At 40.2% G+C, this 23,611-nt stretch overlaps 2 protein-coding genes across 2 annotated transcripts; both read left to right on the top strand.

The window, feature by feature from the left end:
* Positions 1 to 1,188: 1,188 nt before the first annotated feature.
* On the top strand, positions 1,189 to 12,835 carry LOC131241280 (V-type proton ATPase subunit E-like). The gene is made up of 6 exons (XM_058240053.1): positions 1,189 to 1,469; positions 5,778 to 5,878; positions 8,107 to 8,263; positions 9,497 to 9,693; positions 10,816 to 10,915; positions 12,580 to 12,835. The coding sequence occupies exons 1-6, from the start codon at positions 1,368 to 1,370 to the stop codon at positions 12,613 to 12,615; spliced, it is 693 nt and encodes a 230-aa protein (XP_058096036.1). The 5' UTR covers positions 1,189 to 1,367; the 3' UTR covers positions 12,616 to 12,835.
* Positions 12,836 to 14,635: 1,800 nt separating this feature from the next.
* On the top strand, positions 14,636 to 21,558 carry LOC131241279 (GDSL esterase/lipase At4g01130). The gene is made up of 5 exons (XM_058240052.1): positions 14,636 to 14,977; positions 18,132 to 18,341; positions 18,818 to 18,969; positions 19,912 to 20,182; positions 21,221 to 21,558. The coding sequence occupies exons 1-5, from the start codon at positions 14,734 to 14,736 to the stop codon at positions 21,487 to 21,489; spliced, it is 1,146 nt and encodes a 381-aa protein (XP_058096035.1). The 5' UTR covers positions 14,636 to 14,733; the 3' UTR covers positions 21,490 to 21,558.
* The last annotated feature ends 2,053 nt before the right edge of the window (positions 21,559 to 23,611 follow it).

Below are 23,611 nucleotides of genomic sequence, written 5' to 3'. Positions count from 1 at the left end.
TTGGCCTAAACTGATCCAGACCAAGTCCGACCTCGTCAAGAGTATCAAGTCGGGTCGAGTTGGCACCGAGTTATATATATATATATATATATATATATATATATAGAGAGAGAGAGAGAGAGAGAGAGAGAGAGAGAGAGAGAGAGAGGTGGTGGTGGTGGTGGTGGGTGGCTGTTGGGCTTGAAAGAAGAGAAGGATGAGGAAGGGAGAAAGAGTTTGAGATCGAGCTGAGGTTAGGTGGGTGCGGCGGGTAAAATTAGAGATATTTAGAAATTAAGTGTATATATACACACACACCTAAATTCAAGTCAAATTATTGGGTAACTGGGACTCGACTTGATTTGAGTCCAAATAGCCTATTCAATTCGGACTGATTCACCCATTCGGTATAGGTCTGAACTAGTTAGATGCATCTAGAAAGCTGAATCGAGCACTACAGGTGATAGTTGGATTAGCTAATTTTGAAATCTCCCCAAGCTCACTATAAAGTTTATATGCTATCAACCCATTCATATGGTGAATCCCATCGGGGATAAAAAAAAAACAAACATTAGCCGGGCCCAAGCAAGAGTTTCAAGGGTGGGTGTTTGGTTCCCACTGTTTCTTATGATATGGCCCCTCTGAGCATTCGATCCGCTTCATTTTTATAGATCTTATATTAATATGTGCTTGCAAAACCGATGGATGGAGTGGATTTCACGTGGACAATGTAGCGGCCCCACATGGCTTGTCCATCAACTCAAATTGTCTCACATGGCTTGTCCATCAACTCAAATTAAACCGGCTAACTGATGGTACCCGCTGTCGATAGGTTGGTTGAGAAATCGTAACCTCTGATTCACGGACACTTGCTTGTTGAAATAGAACCACCGAATATTTTTCATTTGAACCGTCCAACAGATGTCCACCCGTAGGATGGTCAGATGGTCAAATAAACTCCATCCTTTCGTTCATGGTAGATCTCAACTGCAACCCACAAGTGCCCGAGTATCATCACCACAACTGCCAGAGTATCAAGTTTCTCTTGCTCTCTTTCTTTTAACTGTCGATTTTCCTCATGAGAGTGTGGTCCACTTGGGCTGATTTACGGGCCATATCATCTTGCAGGTGGTGCCCATGGAACGAATGGCAGATATTTCGCACGAATTTCAAGTTAGCACGGGTGCAGGAATTCACCTCTTCAATATCTCCTCGCGCGAATCGCATCGGTCTGAAATCTCTTCATCCAACGGGAGACCCTCTTCTCTCAAAATCGTGCATCTGTAAATCAGACTCCTTTTGCTCTCAACCATTTCCTAATTCCGGGGCCCCGAATCTTTTCAATCCCATCCAATCAGAACCGTCGATCTTACCGATCCGATCCGAAAATGAACGACGCGGATGTCTCCAAGCAGATCCAGCAGATGGTGAGATTCATCCGCCAAGAGGCGGAGGAGAAGGGCAACGAGATCTCCGTTTCAGCTGAAGAAGTAAGTGAATTTCCATGAATTCCTCCTTTTCGGGTATTTGATTCGATTCGTTTCAGCCTTTGATTCCTCTTTCAAGCCAATCTCCTTCAGCTGCTTTTCTTCGTAGATTGAAGCTGATATGTTCTCTTTATACTTCACAAATGTCACTAAGATAGGGCATGGAAACACATTCAGTCATCCATCCATCAATCCACACACACACACACACACATATATACATAGATACACGCACATGATGGATGAGATCGTACTGCCAAACCATTTCTTGTATGGAAGTGATATATTGCAATCCCGTTGACTTGCAAATTTTGTCGAAATTCTTGAGTTTCGGTATGGTTTGTCATGGTTTAGGGCCTTTACGTACTGTTTGGATTTACCCCAAATTGTGAACTGGTATCTGACGAGAGCTAGTTTGGGATCAGTACTGTTCTTGGAAGCGCATCTGGAAACTCAAGAATTAGCAGTGATCAAGACTATCTCAGCTCACATCAATGGCATGTAAATGGGTGGTTAGGAAAATGGCAATCAAAAAATGGGCAATTGTCCACATTTAATGGTGAGAATTATGCCGATCGGACGGCTCGGATGGTTGGGCAACCGGCCGTTCACATGGTGACCCTGAAGACCAACAATCCTTCATGGATCCTGTGAACTGCCTCTTCCCAACATGTCATATTTCCCAAGGTATCCTGATGGCACAGTGTCCAAACCATGGTTTTGAAATTCTAATAAGCTCGACTCAGATTCGGTACGTCTGTCAAGTCGAAAAACTTGGTTGAGTTTTTTAGTCTTTGGACAACATGACATGGTAACATTTACTTCTTAAAACTTATCAATATTGTAGAATCTTGCGAGCTGAGCTGAGTCAAGTGTTGTTGAGTTGTACTGATTTTTGTTGAGTCAAGTCTACCAAGTCTTCAAATCAGACTGAGCCTTAACCAGATCTCTCTCTCTCTCTCTCTCTCTCTCTCTCTCTCTCTCTCTCTCTCTCTCTCTCTCTCTCTTTTCTTGAGTCTTGGTGACCAGATCTTTTTTTTTTCCTCGAGTCTTGGTGAAATCTGATTGACTCAACTCTCTCTCTCTCTCTCTCTCTCTCTCTCTCTCTCTCTCTCAAACTTAGCTCCAAAATCTAACCTTACATCAGGGTTGCTTCTGAGTTTGATTGCTGAGATTAGTAACGATTTTCCGAATCTGTGCCACTACATGATGGTCCAGAGTGTTCATCAAGTCAGTTCCGTAGTATATGATCCACATAGAAAGAAAAAAAGAAGAAGAGAATCTTACTCATGTGGGCTCCTCACCGTCCAATCCATATGAGGTGAGTTAGAAACTGCTCCTATGGACCATTGTTTTCTAATTTAGTTTGGGAAGATCTGAATGTGTGAGATCTGCCCACAGGTTTCTCTATGGTGTGAACTTCTAGATGAGTGGTATGTATCATCATGTGGTGAGCCTTGCTAGCAAGCCTATTGTAATCTCATCATCATCACCATCTAAGGCTTATCCCAACCAATCGGGGTTGGCTACATGGATCCTATTCCACCATTCCACTTCAAGGGCCATAACTTCAATTAGGCTATAGGTCATCAAATCTGATCTTACTACCTCCACAGCTCCACCAACGTCCTTTTGGGCCTTCCCCTTACCCTTTTAGAGCCTTCAACTTGCACCAACTGATTCCTTCTAATCGGTGCAGTTATGAGTCTCCATTTCACATGAGCAAATCATCTAAGTATACTTTCCCTCATCTTATTACCTATTGGTGCCACTCCTAAATTCTCTGAATGATTCATTTCTAATTGTGTCCTTTATTGTCTTGCCACTCATCCATCTCATCATTCTCTTTTTAACTACATTCATCCTATGAACATGTTGTTCCTTGACTGCCCAAAATTTTGTCCCAACTAGTGTGGCTAGTCTTATAGCTAGCCATCCTATAAAATTTCCCCTTTTGTTCGACTGGTACTCAATGATCGTTAAAACTCCAAAGGCACTGATGCAAGACACATGATTTAATGCTAGCATGCAATGTGGAGATTACGAAAGAGTCCATGAAGTAATTTAATTAACAAAAGATGCTAACCTACCACGTAATTAAGAGTAAACAATAGGAAATAAAATTTGATTTAACCTAAATTACATGCCCGCATGCCAAGAAATCACATAAATCAATTAAAACTAGGCCCAAGGAAGGATAGAACTTCCAATTTAACATAGGCACGTTACACACTCAATGGACTAACTTGTAGGTTCTATGATTAGGGTTAGGAAGGGAAAAATATGAAATTTGAAAAATTAGGGTTCATGGGAATTATGGATTTTGGAATTAATGTTCTTTTAATTTTGGAAAAAAAAATGAAATTAGGGCTAAATTGGGTGAATTGGTTAAGGGGATTGATGGATTTAAGTATTGGTAGAGGGGAATTAAGGTTTTGGATGAAAAAAGTTAGAGATTTTAGGTCAATTAAGGAAATTAGATACTTAGGGTTTGGGAATTTAGGAAAATTAGGGAATTAGAGAATTTAGGATTAGGGTTTATAGGTAGACTTAGGGATGGGCAATTAAAGGGTTTTGATGGGGGAAGCAAGGGGAAATCAAGAGATTGAGGGGTTTTTCATATTGTCAGCCTAGGGGCTCGCACATGTGGCCATACAGTCACATGTGTGGGTGTTGGCTAAGGTTTTGTGATCCTCAATGGTTGATTTTGGTTGAAGTTGAAGTTGGATTATGAAAAGTTGAAGAAAAAGATAGTTTGGATGGTTTTGAATAGGAAGGGAAGAAGAGAGATGGAGTTTTTTTTTTTTTTTTTTGAAAATATCTCTTTTTGGATAGAAAAGAAGAGAGAAGGAAGATGATAGATGGATCATGGAAACCTCGCACCTCCATTGTCTGGGGAATGAAATCATACCACACCCAAGTTTCAAATCACATAGAGTATTCTTCAAATCACATGAAGAAAATAAAATAAAAGTTTTTTTTTTTCTTCAAAGTAATGGCATTAAGGCTCTCCCCCCTCCCCCTTCCCCTTTTTTTTTTATAGTTTCAGAAAAGACATTTCACAAAAAGACGCTCTCAGATAAGATTCTCAACATAAAGACGTTTAATAAATTAAATGTTGTTCTTAACTCTCTAATCTCAACACAAACATAAGATATACAAAAAATAATGAAGCATGTAAACAATTTAAACAACTAAACTATTTCGTGGCCCATGGGAGTGAGACGATTAAGATGTCCAATGATGATGACCCAATGGTCCGATGTGTCCATCGAGCTCCTATATGCAGTGTACGTGCATCTTCCCAGTGTGGGGTTTTCAAAGATGCACGAACATGCATGTGAGGTCTTCAATGTGGCTAGGAATGTGAATGGGCCAAGTGGGCCCCATGTAATGGTCGTCTAGCCATAAGGAGACTGGCTCAGTCCTCCTCTTTCGATATGGTGCTCGGATGTCCTCATCAGGCACACTTCAATTCTTTCACACAACTTGAATTCTATGAGCAACATCTCTCTCAATCTCTCCACTCATGAATTATCGACTCTAGATATCAAATGTGGTCAATTTGGGATACTCCTCCGTCAGCGATTTGAATTAATTCCTCATTTCCACTCCCATTCTTACTAAAATTGTACTCCATGTGCTCTGTTTTAGTTTGACTGATTTTAAATCCTTTTACATTCTAAAGCATCCCTCCACAAATCTAGCTTTTCATGGAGGCCTCCCCTCATCTTTTCAATCAAAACCATATCGTTTGCAAACAACATACACCATGGGATCTCTTCTTATAAATGTCTCGTTAACTCGGCCATCAATGCAAGAAGGTATGACTAAATGCGTTAATTCGGGCCATCAATGCAAGAAGGTATGACTAAATGCCGAACCCTAGTGCAAGCCTACAATAATTGGGCACTCACATGTCTCTCCACTACTGGTCCTCACATTTGATACTCCCTTATACATATCCTTAATCATGTTAATCTTTGAAGATAATCTTTCTTATCATTATTATTACGTGAATATTAGATGCCTTTTAATTGATCATGTATTATCAGCTACAAGATCTTCTAGAAGCTATATTTGGTAAAGAGATGGGCTTGCCCTTGATATATGCTTGCCCCTCTTTAGGCGAAATATTGATGCTGAAACCAGCATTCGAAAATTGCTTACTTTTCTACTAGTGGTGGTTCTGTACTAAATGATTGAAATTTTGTTTGTATCTTCCGCTATTGTGGGTGATGCATTTGAAAGAGTCCTACCTTATTTTGTTTACTTGCTTACATTGATGGTTTGGAAATCTCCTCCTCGCAGGAATTTAACATTGAGAAGTTGCAACTGGTTGAAGCCGAAAAGAAGAAGATCAGACAAGAATATGAGCGGAAGGAGAAACAGGTTGAAATTCGGAAGAAAATGTAACCTACCAAACCTTTACTCCTTCCCACTATATTTTCCCAGTAACATTGTTCCTTTCTCTACTAGAGAGTACATATCATTATTTGTACTTCTGGCATGGAATGTAGTTACTCTCCAATAAAGTATTGGAACTCTGAGAAATTTCATTTCCTCGATGCTTTTAGGATGAATTATCCTTTCTGAGGTTTGCTTAGCCCACATGCATGTATAGTCCTGTCCAGCTACACGCTGAAACATGTGCTATTCTATGCAAGATCTGAGTGGGCGGGCCACACTTCGTAGTTCTTCTGGACAAAATTTTATTAAAAGAGTGAAGAGAGGAGCTGGCAGTAACTTCCATTGAATGCCGACCTGTTTCATTCATTTAATGCATTTGATTTGGGGTGCAACTTCAGTTAGGCTCAAACTGAACCCAACTGGCCTAACCTGAAATTTTGGTCGGGTTGGGCTTACTCAGGTGGTGGCCTTGGGTAATCTCAACCAACACGAACCCAACCCTATATTACATATATTATATGAATATATAGTATAATCGGGCTTTGCTAAGCGCACACATGTATGCAATAAAGCTCATGTAGACACCACACGTGCTAGCGTGGCACATACTTGCGATATCAAATCCATCCATCAGGTTGGTCCTACCATCGACATGTCTTTACAAAATAAAATCTAAACCAATCAGCATGTGGGCCCCAAATTGGAAACAGGTAGATCAGTTAGAGAACGTCAACCAAGTTTTTCAGAGCTGTACATTTGTTTTTCAAACTGCAGCCCAACTGACCTGTGGATCAACCTGAATCTTGTGCTAGGGCATCAATATAGTGGTGAAGTTCTGATGGATGGATTGGATCTCAGACCCATTGCGCCTTGTCGGCACATGTGTGGTGCGTACATGAGCTTCATTGCACACCCATGTGGGCTAAGCAAAACTCATAATATACTAAATTACTACTATTAGTAGAGTGTACTATCCGAGTACTATGTGTCCAACCCAACCCAACCAACCAACCAACCAACCTGACCCAACCATAGATGGGTTAGGGTCAACGATATGGTACATAGGATTTTGGCTTAGGTTAGGGAGCTTAGCTTAGGTCTCAGGTTGGTATGGGCCACAGGTTGACCCAGCTTGAGGTTCGGTTGGGTTTGTGTTGTACCTCAACCCAAACCCAGCCTGCCCAAGTTGCACCCCCTACATTTGATACTCTAAATTATATGAAGTGTTTATTTATGAGCCATAGTTGGAATTTCCAATAGGAAGATATAATGAAAGCTCTGATTCCCTTCTCTGCGGTTTGGTTTTCTCCCCTTCTGCAACTGTCTGTGTCCATACATTGTTTCAAAATCCACTAGCTACGTTTTATCTATTTCTCTTTCATTTTTCTAATTGGAAACTTTGTTGGGCCTGTTTTGGGTGGTCAGATGCCTGCTGTAAGTGTTTTTTCTTTCCTTTGAAAGTTTCAGGGAGATATGATATAGTAGTTATGTCAAATAGATATATGACTTATCCCACTTACTTATGGTTATGCTCCTATTGTGTTTTGGTGGTAAACTCTGTTCTTTTGTTTGTCGTTCTGTACAAATTTATACAAAAACTAGTACCAAGACTGAACAATCCAATAAGCCAGGACGTCAGGTTCTTTATTCGGAATAAGAAGGGAGGAATCAACAATATAAGGCTATTAAACAATTCAACTGTTCATTACTTTGCAGTGACTCTCTTTATAGATCAGATTCAGGGAAAAAGCTAGTTTCTATTTCTTTTATGCCACACATGTGATATGCTTTTGGCTATACTCCAAGTGTTTTCGCTCCGAGTACTAAATTGTGGCAACTCATCTATACAATAAATGACATATCACTCACACCAATCCAGCCTGTCAAAATCATGGGACCCAATTGTAGATGAGCATAATCCGAAAATCACACTGACTGGCTGATCCTGTCTGATTGTTGGCCATCGGGTGGATGGCAAAAAAAGAAGTGATCGTGGGTCCAGTTTAACAGGTCAAGTCAGATGGTTAAAATTGTCTGATCAGTGTCATCTTTCGCTATGTTCCATTCACAATAGGGCCCAGGATTTTGATGGTCAGGATTGGGGTGCACGAATGCCATGTGCATAGTGAATAAGTTGCTACGATACTGTGGTGCAAGTGCACATTGAAGTTTAGTCCCAATACTTATATTTCATACAGACATAAATGCTCTGTGAATTGCTTGCATGCAGCGAGTACTCCATGCAGCTAAATGCTTCTCGCCTCACAGTTCTTCAAGCTCAGGATGATTTGGTTAGCTCCATGAAGGAGGCAGCTGGGAAGGAGCTCTTGAATGTCGTCCATGACCACCATGGCTACAGAAAGCTTTTGAAAGAACTGATTGTTCAGGTAAACAGAAATATGAGCAGACTGCTCTATAGTCATGTTTTTGTACCATTGACTGATGGGCAATGAAGAAATCTTGTATAACTGGAGAAAGCACAATTCACTTTGATGCTATGAATGATGGGTAAGTAGGCATAGTGATCATGGTCTTGAAGGGGGTGTTTGATTTTTGGAAAATACACTTAGGTAGCTGGAAAAGCATAATAATGAGCTCTACTCCGCGTTTTGAAGAGAGGAAAATGGTGAGTAATTTGACCTCGATTTTTGGGATTGCATGAACTAGAATGGGCGTGGAATTGGGGTGTTCGAGTAATGCCCAAAGTTTGTGGGGCCCACCATGATGTATGTGTCTTATCCATGCCGTTCATCCATTCTGCCAGCTGATTTTAGGGCATGAGCCCAAAAATGATGCAGATCCAAAGCTCAAGTGGACCACACCACAGGAAACAATGTGACTAATGACGTATACCATTGAAAGCTAAAACTTTCCTACTGCCTACAGTGATGTTTATTTGTCATCCAACTGGTTCACAAGGTCAAACGGACATGGATAAAGGTTAATCACAACTATCAGCTTGATCCAAAACTTATGTGGCCCTGAAGAAGTTTTCAATGGTAGGCATTCAATTCCCACTGTTTCCTGTAGTGTGGTCCACTTGAGCTTTGGATTTGCCGCATGTTTGGGCTCATGCCCTAAAATGAGCTGGTGGAATGGATGGATAGCGTGGATAAGACACATACATAATGGTGGGCCCCACAGTTTTTTTATACGTCCGTCATGTTTTCCATCCTCATTTTTGAATTCAAATAAAAACAAATAGCTTAGCTGTCAATGTCAACATTGGGGTGGCTGCCTGAATTACAAATGTTAGTAATTATTATTTATTTGCAAGGAATTACCATGGTAATTAGAAGGCCAAACATCCCTGTAGCATTTGAGGAAACAGCAGATTTTTAAATTTTTTTTTTTTTCTCCTAGGCTTTTTTGTTTCCTGGATATAACCAGTTGAAGTGTATGGGAAACAGCTGAAGTGCCAGCTGAGCTATATACCCCTGAAAATGGGTTACCAGAAATTTATGCTTTACTATAAATTATTTTGGGATATTTTCTTGATTACAGGGAATCTCTGATTACTTCTGGAAAATTCATGATTGCCTTCTGGATAACAATTTCCTTTTTTGTAATCGACCTTGAATATTTCATTAGTGGAGTAATAAGATTACAATCTCCTGCAGAGCTTGCTCCGGCTGAAGGAGCCAGCTGTGTTATTGCGGTGCCGGAAAGATGATCTCGGGCTGGTGGAATCTGTGTTGGATTCAGCAAAGCTGGAGTATGCAGAGAAGGCGAATGTTCATCCTCCTGATATTTTGGTGGACACAATAGTCTATCTGCCGCCTGCTCCTAGCCATCATCATGCACATGGGCCTTTCTGGTAATTTTTCTTACATCAAAGTTCATACAAAGTTTATTGGGATAATTCTAAACCCTCTCTCACATGGACTTAACAAAGGAGAAATTTCCTATTCACTTGATGTAGCACATGGGAATTGAAGGCAACTGCGATATTAGGGAGCCCTCTCTCACATGGGCCTCTCTAAACATTTGTTCACTCCAGTTTTTCCTCATTCTCAAGATATTGAAAGCAAAGGTTGATAATTGGGAAAACCTAGTTCATGCACTCTTTAAGTATTTTGTCCATGGTTTTTGAAATAGCGTGTAGCGTATAGCGTAGCATTTGGCCCTCTATAGCGTGTAGCGTAAGCTACGTAGTGTATAGTGTAAGCTACACGATACCAAATATTTTTTAATTAAAATAATGGAAAAATATGATAAAATTTATAAAAATGCATATTTCCTACGAGTGTTTGACTACAAATCTAGATCGTTAACTGCATATTTCCATGCAAAATTTCTCCGTCTCTTTGCCTTTAGGCATCTCTAAGTGTGACATCTTTTTATATTTATATATACATATATATATATTTATTTATTTATTGAAACATCACAAGTTCACAATATGGACCACAATTTGGATGGTCTGGATTGATCTAAGCACTCTATCCACAACATGGAGCACAATTTAGATGGTCCAAATTGATCTAATGTAGTGGCACGTGTGATGGGGATGAGTCACCGCTATTTTAAAATAGGTGTTGAACTAGCAATGGAAGAAAAACTAAAGAAAAAGGAGATTTCAAGTAGCATAAGCTACCTGTGCTACATTGTACACTACGCTACATGTAGCGTATGCTACATGCTCTGTAGGTTACGCTACATGCTCTGTAAATTATGCTACATGCCCCATAGCTTACGCTACTAGGGAGCTATGCTACCTGCATACACTATGTAGCGTTTTAGCTACGCTACAATAAGTAGCATACGCTAAGTGGTATGCTACGAGCGATACTGAAAACACTGATTCTGTCTATAGCAACATCTTACTTTTTAATTTTCACAATTCCAACCTTTCTTAAGAATATTGAATGCACACATGATAAGGCTGTATCTTTCAAAAAAAGTTGTGACCAAAAGCTGATATTGTGCGCTGATTCAGTTCTGGAGGTGTTGTTCTGGCTTCTCGAGATGGGAAGATTGTGTGTGAGAATACGCTTGATGCACGGCTTGATGTTGTCTTTCGGAAGAAGCTGCCAGAGGTATCTACTATATCCCATTCAAGCGCGCGCCCCCTCCCCCTCTCTGTTTTTGTTTTTCTGTGGGCAGCAACCTGCTTCTTTCAAAATGTTTGGGGAGAGGTTCTAAAAATCAACTCATTCAGGGGGTGCTTAGCCTGCTATGCCTTGTTTAAATTGTGATTTTTCAGTACCTATTGCACATTCTCCAACAATTTACATTTTTACATTTTTACATATTCACTCCTGCACCTGGAGGGCTTTGAAGCAGTGTTGGTAGTATGAGTGTCGTTACATGTATCGCTCACCGGGGATACGGAAACATGTATCGCTCACGTTGGATATGGAAACATGTATCGATATCGTTGCTGATATCGCTAGCCGAGGAAAACATTGAGAAAAAAAGGAGGAATTTTTCAATGAAACTTCAGGAGATGCCAAAAGACACATGTTTCCATATTTAGGAATAAAAAATTTGTAAAAAAGAACTTTACACAATTAAGTTTCCATTTACTAGGGGCTTAAACTTGTGCTGTTGTAAAAAAGCAGTGCAATAGTACCAAAAATTTATCCATGTATTCATACATACATAGATACATCATCCAACTATCCATCTATCCATCCGTCCACTCATACATACGTACATGCATGCATTCATACACACTCATCAATCCATTCATGTAGGATGCTCCCATACATGCATAACGCATCCATCCATCCATCCATCCATAACACATTCAGGAGTCCATCCATCAATGCACACATCCACATACATATATCATACAACCATCCATACATGCAGACATGATTATAAAATAACATGATTTTATTTATTTAAAGTAAACAGATTTTTTATTTTTCCATAATTTTTGAAATTCTGAAAGTTAATTTCTTATGAAAAATATAACAATCACTCATCTCATCCATAAATTAAAAAAACAACAATAAGTTCTTTCATGAAACAATATCATTATTTTTTAAACTAAAGATTATTATTTTTTGCATTTAAAATTTTTTTAAATAATTAAAATTTTCAAAAATTGAACAGGAGTAGTTGAAGTGGTTGAAATTCACCCCCAACTTAATTTAACCACTTTTTATACCATGCTTGAAAGTGCTGAATTTGCAAGTTGGAGTCAGCCTTGAATATGAATGGTAAGGCTCTGTTTGGCAGACATCTAAAAATCAGTTTGCCTCATTTTAGTTGTCAGTAATTATATATTAGAGATCTTGATCACTAATACATAATGAGTCCATGTTGATAGTGATTATGTATTAGAGGAGATCAAGATCTCTAATAGATAATTACCTTTAACTAAAATGAGATTAACTCTTTTTTAGGTGCCTACCATACAGGGCCTAAAGGAATTACAATTTGGAGACTTCCACTTTATTAGACTGATAACTGCAATCCAATTTGATTGCCCATCCAAATGCCATTGAATGAGTTTTAACCCCAACCTCAGGGTAGGAAAGGGATCCATCCAGAACATGTGATTTTGGAAGTGTACTTGTGTGCCACTTCATGATTTTGGCCATTCCTATTATCATATGGAAATGAATCCAGTCTGCAGTGGGTTGTTCTTGAGTTGATTACTGTTTTCAGCATTGAAATTTTAATATCCAGATATCATACCATCAGCATCAAGTTGTTGTCCCTAAATCAGATTCTTTCTTGCTTGATGCAGATCCGGAAGTGGCTCTTTGGCCAGTTTGCTGCGTGAGATTATTTTTCTGTTCCCCTGGATTATTTGCTTCTAATCAATCAGACATTGTATGTCTTGGGATTATGCATCGGTGATGAAAATCTGTGATTCGTGTTGCTTGTTTGAGTATTTTCTTTGAGGATTGCGATGTGCCTTTTCTATTCATTTCATGACAGGCTGCAATTTGCTGTCTTGTTTGGGACATTAAAATAGAGCTCTGGTTTTCACTCGTCCCTTACATCTTACATTGGAAATTTCATTGATCTTCAGTGAGGATTAGGAATAGTACTCTTCCAATCAGCGTGGGTTTTTTACTATCATTCATCCAGGAGGTGGTCCACTGATTGTTGGGCTCTGAGTAAAATCGTCATATGCAAAAATCAGTTTCATAGGTTGGTATCAATGTTGCCCAAGGTGCATTCTAACTCCTGTCTGTGTAGGTTATCCTGGGAGGGAAGTGATATTTACACCCACTTCTTGATGCCCACAGCCTTTGTTCTACTTTTGGCATAAGACAAATACGCTTGGGTTTGTATTTTCAGGCCTGGATGGATTGGGACTAATTCTTAGCCCGCTAAGCTAACCACTAACTAGCCGAGCCTGGGCTTATTTAGTATGTTCTTTATTCGGAATAAGCCCAAGATCGGACCCGTTTACGTAGCTGCCATTGACCACTGATCGGGTGTGGTGAGGCCCAAGAAATAAATAGTCTGGCCTCTAGATGGGTCCACCCTATTTTCAGACCAAAAATGAGATGGACTGGCATGATTGATTGCTGCCCGGTTTGCTATACAGCGTCTTGGAGTGCAAATCATGTAATAGCATTTTTTTAGAAGCCTTTGGGGCCACCTGATCTACTTCCACGGGTACTCTGATCGATGGAGGTGTTTTAGCCTTTCCTTGGCTTGCATATGAGGCTGTTCTGAAGGATGTTAACCGTTCATCTGATGGGCCCTACAATAGATGAGCAATTGCATAGATGTTCCATTGTTCGACAATCCTGTTCGTCTGATTGATGGCCACCAAATGAACGGATGAAAACGAAATTGGTCCACATTCAGCAGAGAAAATTCAGGTTACCATGATCCGTGAGTGTCATTTCTGAACAATACAATCATACTTTGAAGCCTACTCAACGGGATCACTAGGATCGTACAGTCACTGGTGATGTCAGCCATCCATGCCAAGGCCCTTGGATGGTCAAGATCACCCAACCTTACAGCCACAGTTGTGAAAATCTCAATCCAACTAAAGCTATGATCAAAGATGGGCCCCACAGTCCACTTGGAAAAAGTGGTCAGATTTCCACTACCATTGTAGAATCTTAACTAAACCTCAACAAAATATATTCCCATCTACTGTGCTCACGTGGCAGTTGCTGTCCGCGCCGTTACGGACGCGGATTTCCTGCAAAAGCCTTTGGCAGGAAGTTCCTGCACTAGGATGCAAGGTGGAGGAGTCCACCCTGATGTTTATGAGAAATCCAACCCGTCTATCCATTTTTCGAGCTCATTTTAGGATATTATAATAAAAATGAGGAGTATCCAAATATCAAGTGGGCCATACAAGATGAAACAGTGGGGAAAGGAATTCCTACCGTTGAAACCTTCCTAGGCTCCAAGTTAATGCTTATATGCCATCCAAACCGTTTATAAGGTCATTTTCACTGGGATGAAGTGAAAACACCCAAAACTTAGACCGATACAAAACCTTTGCGTCCATATAAATATTTCAACGGTGGTCCTAAATCCCCACTGTTTTCTCTCGTGTGGCCCATTGGAGTTTTGTATCCACTTTATTTTTGTTCGCGTGCCCTAAAATGAGCTCGAAAAACGGATGAAAGGTTTGAATTTCTAACAAACATTGCAGTGGGCCCCACCTGAATCCTTGCGCAGTAACTTCTTTCGCAGGAAATCCGCCTCCCGCCGTCACTAAGGTGAAGATTTTGATAAATCACCCATAGATAACTCCAAACAATGTTAACTTGACACGTGTCAGTCACTCAATTTCCTATATAAGATAAGGCGAACACTGAAAATTTCCACTCAATCCTTGTAACTTCCCATCTTAGCTATAGCATTGCTTTTTCATTTTTGATAGATTAGCTACTAAGGCAATCTCGTCCACGTCATCGATATGGGTGCCGGATTCCGGCTAGTCCCGGCAATGTGGGTGATGTGGGCGATGCTCTTGGGATACCTGTTTCATGTGGGGGCTGCGGAATGCGATTTCAAGGCGATTTTCAACTTTGGCGACTCGAATTCTGATACAGGAGGATTTTATGCTGCTTTTCCTGCTGCGTCAGGCCCTTATGGCATGACCTACTTCAAGAAGCCGTCGGGCCGCGCTTCCGATGGGCGTCTCGTCATTGATTTCTTAGGTAAAGATAGTAGAGCTGCTTTGAGGTTGATTGAGGCGAGTAAATAGCGTTTGGTGCGCGTTTGGAATGGTCAATTGAAATGGATCTCAATATAACTCAATTCATTACATTCAAGCTACCGTAACTATTATTTCAGATCCAACCTGAAACACATCGAATTGCTATAGATTAAAATGGTGCTATCCCAACATTTTTGTCATTTTCTCTTTATTGGGAATTTGGTTTATTGCAATTCAATGTAACTGAGCATCCAAACGCGCCCTATGTGCTAGGGTTCCTTGTCGTGATAGACTCAACTGCAACATCTTGCATTGCTTGTTAGTGTTAAATGATGCAGTTCAGCTGGGCCATAACATTCTATAGTGAAATTGATCACATACAGGTATCACTTGTGTAGGATATCAGTGCCACCCTCAGATCACCCTTCTTGAAAATCAGGCTCATCAGATCATCAGGTGGGCCACAACTGTATGTTAAGCTGTACCATTGATTTTCCAATGATTTCAAAGGTGTGTCCCACCTGATTAGTGGAACGTCCTGATTTTTGTCTCAGATGATCTTCATGGTGGGGCCAACCACTTTGATGGTATTGATGCCCTACACAAATGGTATGGAGGATGGAAAGACGGTGCGATACCACAAGTTGTGGTCCCTTGCATGTATGTGATCAGTTCCTAGGTGAAACCGTGGAAGCTCATGCCAAACAAAATAATAATGACGGTCATGATGCTACTGATGGTAGGTGGTGGTACCGCACAATCGAGTGCAATTTTTTTCTCACACGTGGCATTGTGGCTCTGTGTGATATCCAAGCCACTCATCAGGCAGATGTTACTAAGTAGAAAAATTAGATAAAAAATTTCAGGCTGATTCGATCATCTGTGTGGGTCCATGCACGTACGAAGAAAGACTAACGGCCCACATTCCACCGACACGACCAACCACCTGAGGGCCATACTGGACTGTTTTTTTTTTTTTTTTTTTTAAATTTTTAAAAAAACAAGGCATCTGTATGGCGGGACAAGTCTGTTTAGCAGCTTGGATATTGAACACGTGTGGCATTATGCGACATGTGCGGTATGCATGATCCAAAAACGTGCATTAGCAAGTCCTCACGGGGAGACTTACGGGGGTGAAAGCGCACAAGAGGAAGTTGCAGGAGTGATTGGGACTCTGAGAGGTGCTGTTTGTCAGTATTTCTTTTGTCCCTTTATGGACCACTAGCTGGCTTTTGGGCCCACCAGAACGCATGTTTTTGGCCTTTTGTCTTTTAAACCCTTTAAAAATGGTGGTAACCCTACAACCTCACATGCCATAGTTTTATAAGCAATCCAGACCGTCCAACTAGCTGGCCCAATTGTGGAAGATCATAGCCCAAAAAATACATCGAAAAGATTGTTGTGACCATCTGATTTTGGCCTCCTTAGTGTTTTACTAGTAAACAATCATTTAAGAACAATCAGTTGGATGGTTAGGATCCTTTGGTTAGTGTTTTTGGGGCCACCATGGCGTGTATCTTTCATCATCAGGTGGATTCACTGGGACGAAGGAAAGAAGATACAAAAATCAGCCTTATCCCAAACTCATGCAGGCCACAACGCGTGAACTTATGAGGTTTTAGGCAAATGTTTACATTGTTGTGATTGGCGAACTGCAAATAGCTCCCATGGTGCTGTATACATTATCGATCTCGGCTTAATCATTACGGGAGCAGATATGATCCTATAAAGGATAGGTCAGATAACTCTCTCTTCCTATTTTTTTTTGTTTGAGATATTTAGAACTAATAAATACCAGATAATCCAGTCTAACAATTAAATTCAATTTTATTTCACCTTATTATAATATCATCTTATCCTAATCTCATCTAAAATTGAATTCAATTTTGAATTTAGGATATACATGAGAAGCTTGGTGGGACCAACTATAACACCAGTAGTTGTTGCCTACGAGTGGATTCCATGGGCCATGTCCAAAAGTAAGAGGCAGATGTCACCCACACCAGATGCTTGTTAGCCTCACACGCATCTATCTTCACACCCAATTTACAGGCATTGCACGTATCAACCTAGTTGACGAGACCACGCTACAAAACATGTTTTATTTGAATTGACTGATTTTTGCGTGTATCCAACTTCACAGAGTGTGGGCCAAATTGTGTACCGGTCAGATGTTCTGCACACTTACAGGTTCTACCGCTTACAGGTTCTACCGGTCAGATGTCCTGCACACTTACAGGTTCTGTTAGATGGCATATAAATAACTTGATACTGGGTCCCACATAAGCCCACTAACTTACGGCACTATCTACACACACTGTAGCGTGTGCACGAACCGAGTTAGCTTGGTTAATTGCTCAACTCAGAAAGGCAACTTGACTTGGCTTAAACTGGTTCAAGCCGGGTCAAGTTGATTTTTTGAGCTCGAAATATTTTTGAGCCGAGTCTAAGCTAGACTGAACTAAACTTGACTCAGATCGAGTTCACTTAATATAAATATTTTGTATATATTTATATATTTAAATAAAATATATATTATATTATATTATATTAAAAACCCTAAAATCTAAATTGGGACTTGCTCGTAATCTTGAACTTGAACTCAGCTCGAAAGATCGAACTTAAACTCGACTTGAAATTGACTTGAGCTGGCCTGAACTGCTGATTGAGCTGAGCTGGCCAGTCAGGCTTGAAGACTTAGCTGAACTGAGTTCAAGTTGAGGTATCCTGCTGGCCGAGCCAAGCCAATCAGGCTTGAGGACTGAGCTGAGCCGAGTTCAAATTGGAGTAGCCTGCTTGCCAAGCCAGGCCCAAGCTCAACTCAGTTTGGCTTGTGTACAGCTCTACGGCCTTTATAATCCAATAAGCATCTCTCTCTGCTGTTGCTCAATTTCTTGACGCACTTATATATCAATCCAGTCCGTCCAAAAGAAGGGTCCTGCTGAGGATTAGTCCAAAACTCAATATTTCCTGAATGCTGGATAAGATTATCTAACTGTTTGAATCTGGGTTTTCTGTCCCATCTACACTGGGGCCTATGATTTCAACGATGTGGATTGAGGTACACGTGCTACATGCTCTGGATGTGTGCATCTGTCACACATGTGAGTCATTTTGTAACGTTCTCTTTTGTTTATGTATTTAAATGTTTACAGCTCAGGCTCTTGGTTTACCGTTTCTGAGCCCATATCTACAATCAATGGGGTCAAATTTCAAACATGGAGCCAACTACGCAACATTGGCATCAACGGTGCTATTGCCAAACACCTCTCTCTTTGTTAGTGGCCTCAGCCCCTTTTCATTGGCAATTCAGCTCAACCAAATGAAAGAATTCAAGGCTAGAGTAATTGACCTTCATCCCCACGGTAAGCCATAGATTTCAAGTTATTTGATACTCTGGCTGACTATGACACTTGATACTCAGGTACTTGTAACTTGTAGACGTGGCATACATTAACTCAAACTAAAGGCCCATCTGGAAGCCCTTCCTCAAATGCCTTAAGCAGATTGGTTGAACAATTCTAACCATTGTTTCACGGACACTTTTAAATTTACTAAAATGGGACCATTGAACATTTTCCATTTTTAACTGTACAATATATGTTAGCCAATCTGCTCTTCAGATAATTAAATAATTGAATTTTTTAGTTCATGGTCATTTAAACTGGGACCCATAACTCGGTCTATTTAGTTGGAATTACTCGTATGCCACTCATACAATTTTTAAGTGATCTTTAAGTACCTGGGGATCATTCTTCAACTCTGCCAGAGTATCAAAGTTTTTCTAATTTTAACCCTCAAATGAGTGGAATGCTCCTGAAATTTTAAACAAATGTCACAGAGAAGCTTCCTCCACTGGACATTTTCGGGCGGTCATTGTATATTATGTACATTGGCCAGAATGATTTCACCTCCGACTTGGCAAAGATTGGCATAGACGGCCTGAAGCAGTTTCTTCCTCAGGTGGCTTACCAGATCGTCGATACAGTCAAAGTAAGTAATCTCATGTTCCATCATGACAACATGCATGCACACATGCACACAGGTCTTCTATTCGAATCACTTGTGGGCAGTCATACTTCTATTCGCATAACATATTTCATGCTCGGACTTATAAGAGATTGATGGACCATGACTCTTATAAATCAATGACTGTCATATTCAATCTCAAGTTCCCAAAGACCACGGAGGAATCACTTCTCAATAAATCTAATGAACATAAGATGAGAGCAACATTAGCATATCACATGTCCAATCTTGGACCCATGGTCACCATGATTAACGTTTGAGATTTTCTCACTCACATCCACGTAGCTAGTGGTTTAGGGTATGGATGGTTTTTTAGGGCATTGACGCCAACACATATGAGTTCATTAAAGGTCCCATTGTTGCCGCGTAAATTGATCAAATTGAGATGGGCCACATAATCTAGCTTACTTTGGGGCAGGCTTGAGTCGAAGGTGGAGATGGACATTGGGCCTCTATATTCAGCCCGATAACTAACTGGGCTGACTCGGTTCCTTGGCTTCTAGTTTCATAGCCAATTAGAAGATCTGGCTCGTCCTAACATTTTTCAGCCATTTTGCCTTGTACTTTGCTAACCAGGGCTGCACTTGGCAAGCGTCACCCTAGTTCAATTACCCAACTAGGTGCATCAACATCACTGCGTTTGGATACACGAGTGAATGGAATGGAGAAAATTCAATTTAGTCGTCCACAAAAACAAAGAACACCTCATAATAGTCATATTGAGGAATGCACCCATAATTTAAATTTGAAGTCCAGACCCTTAATATGAATTCTAAAAAAGGTAATTAGATCAATTTGGTTTTTCTTTTTTATTTTTCACTTTAAGGGATCAATTCTGGTTCTATTTAGTACTGCATCCAAATGGGCACATAGACTTATTTTTATATCTAAGATTTGCATCTACAGTCACTATATGCTGAAGGGGGGCGGACATTTCTCGTATTCAATATCGCGCCAATCGGTTGTTATCCGGCGTTCTTGATGGAGCTACCTCACAACAACTCCGACTTGGACATGTATGGGTGCATGGTCTCCTACAACAATGCAGTGGTGGACTACAACAATATGTTGAAGGAGAAGCTCAAACAAACACGATATCTCCTCCCAAATGCATCGGTGGTATACGTCGACATTCATTCTGTTGTCCTTGAGCTCTTCCGGCATCCTACGAACCATGGTAAGGTTCTTCTTCCACACTTATGAAGAGATATATTGAACTTTTGCTTGATCTAACAAACTATAGATGTGAGGCCCACGTCTGAAGGATCTAGAATAGTTGGTGGGAGATGCCCTATAAAATCTCCTTTGAGACAATTGTGCATTATGCGAAAATGTAAAAAACTAGAAATAAAGTAACAACAAAACACATGAATATGCATAGACCATCACGAAAATGGCTACATCCATGAACAAAGATGATCCCACTATGATGAAGGTTGCAACGACCACTTACATATATTGCCTTCCCAAAACCTAACTCAATAATATCCAAAAAGAATCTCTGGTCATCTTTGGATGCACATATACCAATCAATTAAGATATAAATTTTATTTTTAAAGATTTAAATAAAAATCTCATATTTATAAGACAACAATCACTTAAAAATTTTAATTATGAAATATTGCAAAATTTACTTTATGGAATCCTATTTTCCTTATCATCCAAACATTTCAAAGTATCATATTCATTTCCATTCATTTCTATGGAAATTGAAAAAAAAAATCCTTGTAAAAAAGTTCAAGCCCAAACGAGGAAATTCTAATATTTTTACATGACAAAAGTTTCCACATTTTACACTTTCCTGCCTCATAGGATACTGGGAAACATCAGCCACCAGGTCATAATGGGGGACTCTATGTGAACTAGCAGGACGTGGAGATCAATTAATTGATATGCATCTTGAGAGTAGATGGTTGACTGGGATTAGAATAACAAAAGGTTTGTAGAATGTTTCATTGTTGTGAATGTAGATCTTAGAGCTGATAATGTGTGAGCACTGGGGTCAATAGGAATGTAACATAAGGTATTAAGACATCTCATGGGGCCCGACGGGATAATAGAAATGTGACATAGAATTCGAGACACATAACAGATCTTAACTATTCAATTTAATTAGCCCTTCCTAAACGTAAGGTCATTGGTTGTATTTGTCCATTTTCGTCAGAGAATTATCATGCCTCTATTCTTAGCAGGTATTTGTCCTTCTCCTTGCAGGGCTCTTGTATGGAACCAAAGCTTGCTGTGGAGATGGTGGTGGTGCTTACAATTTTAATCCGCAAGTGTTCTGTGGGAATAGCAAGATTATAAATGGGAGGAATGTCACAGCAACAGCATGTGGTGACCCACAGAACTATGTGAGCTGGGATGGAATCCATGCCACTGATGCTGCAAACAAGCTTATAACATGGGCCATACTCAATGGCTCTTATTTTGACCCTCCATTTCCACTCTCAAAGCTATGTGACTTGCAACCAATCGGTTAATCTATTTCTATACTTTCTCTAGTAGTTCAAATTTCATTTGGGGTTTTGTACTTTCTGGAGTTTTTTTTTTTTTTTTCAAGTACCGAATTCCCTTTTTTTTTTTTCAAAGCTAATCAATGAACTCAATTTCATTTGGGTTATTGGCACTTGTCTGACAAAGAGCATGCAAATGGACGGTAAAAAAAGAAGAGAAAAAATGAAACAAAAGAAATGGTCCACATTCGTGGACCATAAATCTACTTTGACAGACTTATTTCCAACATGAGAAATGCTAAGCCATGGCAGGCATCTCAGCCAGACACCGTTGTATGAGATCGGGGCCATTGATCAGGTGGAGATCATCATGAATATGGGTTTCCCGTAATCAGGCTGGTCTACTATTCAGGCCGGTCACACACGTAGGAGAGAATATCAACGGTATATGTTCAGCATACTTTTGCCGCTCACCTGATGCACTGTCTATATCCACACCGTGGATATTGTAGACACCCCGCTGCGGGCTGACAAGCTTATCAGAGCACTCTTGAACCTGTTATCCCAATTCAATCCAGTCAATTTAACCCCAATACAAGCTCAGTCTGGGCATAAATTCAGGCCCATTAGCCGTGAGACTAGGTGGCTAAGGCAGATGGTTGGTTGGAAGAGAAACTAGAGGACCGAATCAGGGTCTCTCAGTATATATAGAGGCTAGAATAGAGTTGTTGCAGCAGAGGTGTAATTCCTCCTGCAATTCATTCCAGATAATGCAGAAACTGCTGCATGTGGCTAGCTCAACAGTTATAAACGGCTAGCCATTGTCTCACAACATTCAGCATGTGGCAACTTAATGGCTTATGCACAACAGTCAGAAAACAGCTATAAAATGGCTAGTTTTCTCCAACAGCTAGAAAACAGTCATGAGATTTATTTCCCTGAACCATAACCCTCAGCCACCAGAGCCTATATAAACAGGGCCTGGATGGGTTTCCAAACAATCTCTCAACCCACTTCGGCAAGCCCATTTGAACTGAGATAGCCACTCCTCTTATATACTCCAGTAACTCCAGCAAAACAACAAGGTTGAACCATTGCTTGAAGAACAGACCAGCGGTGTGGTTTAGAACGGTTCAACTAAACCAGTAGTTGAAGAACAAACCAGTACAGTGGTCTAAATCACAACTTCTCTTCTCTTCTCTTTTCTTTTGAGATTTTTCTTTTATTGTACTTCTGCCAAACTATGTGTAAAAGAGTTTCATTAGTGGGCCTTTGTGTTTGTTGAACGTAGACCCACATCAGACTCATTGTATCCTAGAAGTGGTTTGGCTGTAACCCATTAGCATACTCAATTCACTTGAGTAGGGACAAATAACGCTTTAAGGACAACGTCCCAGACGTGCTTCAGCCTGTCCTTTTCAAACCAATTTTATTTTTTCGGTTTCCATATTTATACAGAAAAAAATATTATTCTGTATAAATTTCAACAATCTTAAAGCGTTATTTGATGGAAGCCAACAGTGTATCATCCATCAAGTTGATGAATCAGGATTTGATTCATCTTAACCGGTTTAATGGAACCAACTTTACGAGATGGCAAGACAAGCTGAAATTTCTTCTGACGGCGCTGAAGATCTAATACATCCTAGGTCATAATCTTTAACCGTCACCTGAAGTAACTGACAAAGACACGCCTGAACAAGTGGCTACCCACACCAAACGAGCTGAAGACGAACTCTTGTGTCGAGGACACATTCCGAACGCACTCTCCGTCTGCTTGTATGATCTGTACCAATAGACGTCATCATCGAAGGAAATTTGGACCGCTCTAGAATTCAAATACAAGGTTGAAAAAGAAAAAACTAACAAATTCCTCTTCGCCAGGTATTTTGACTTCAACATGGTAGATAACAAACTGCTGCTACCCCAAATCCAAGAAATGCAACTAATAATAAACAAAATAAAAGCCATCACAATTGATCTTCCTGAATCATTCCAAGTAGGGGCTATAATCGCCAAACTGCCACCGATATGGAAAGACTATAGAAAGAAGTTACTGCGTAAGACTGAGGACTATACACTGGAACAAATCCAGAAACATTTTCGAATTGATGAAGAATCCCGTAATTGCGACAAAAGGAATGATAAC

The sequence above is a fragment of the Magnolia sinica genome, chromosome 3 (assembly GCF_029962835.1).
Source record: "Magnolia sinica isolate HGM2019 chromosome 3, MsV1, whole genome shotgun sequence".
Taxonomy (NCBI): Eukaryota; Viridiplantae; Streptophyta; class Magnoliopsida; order Magnoliales; family Magnoliaceae; genus Magnolia; species Magnolia sinica.
Note: the sequence above shows the minus strand (reverse complement) of the source record. Positions and strands in the feature narration are given on the sequence as shown.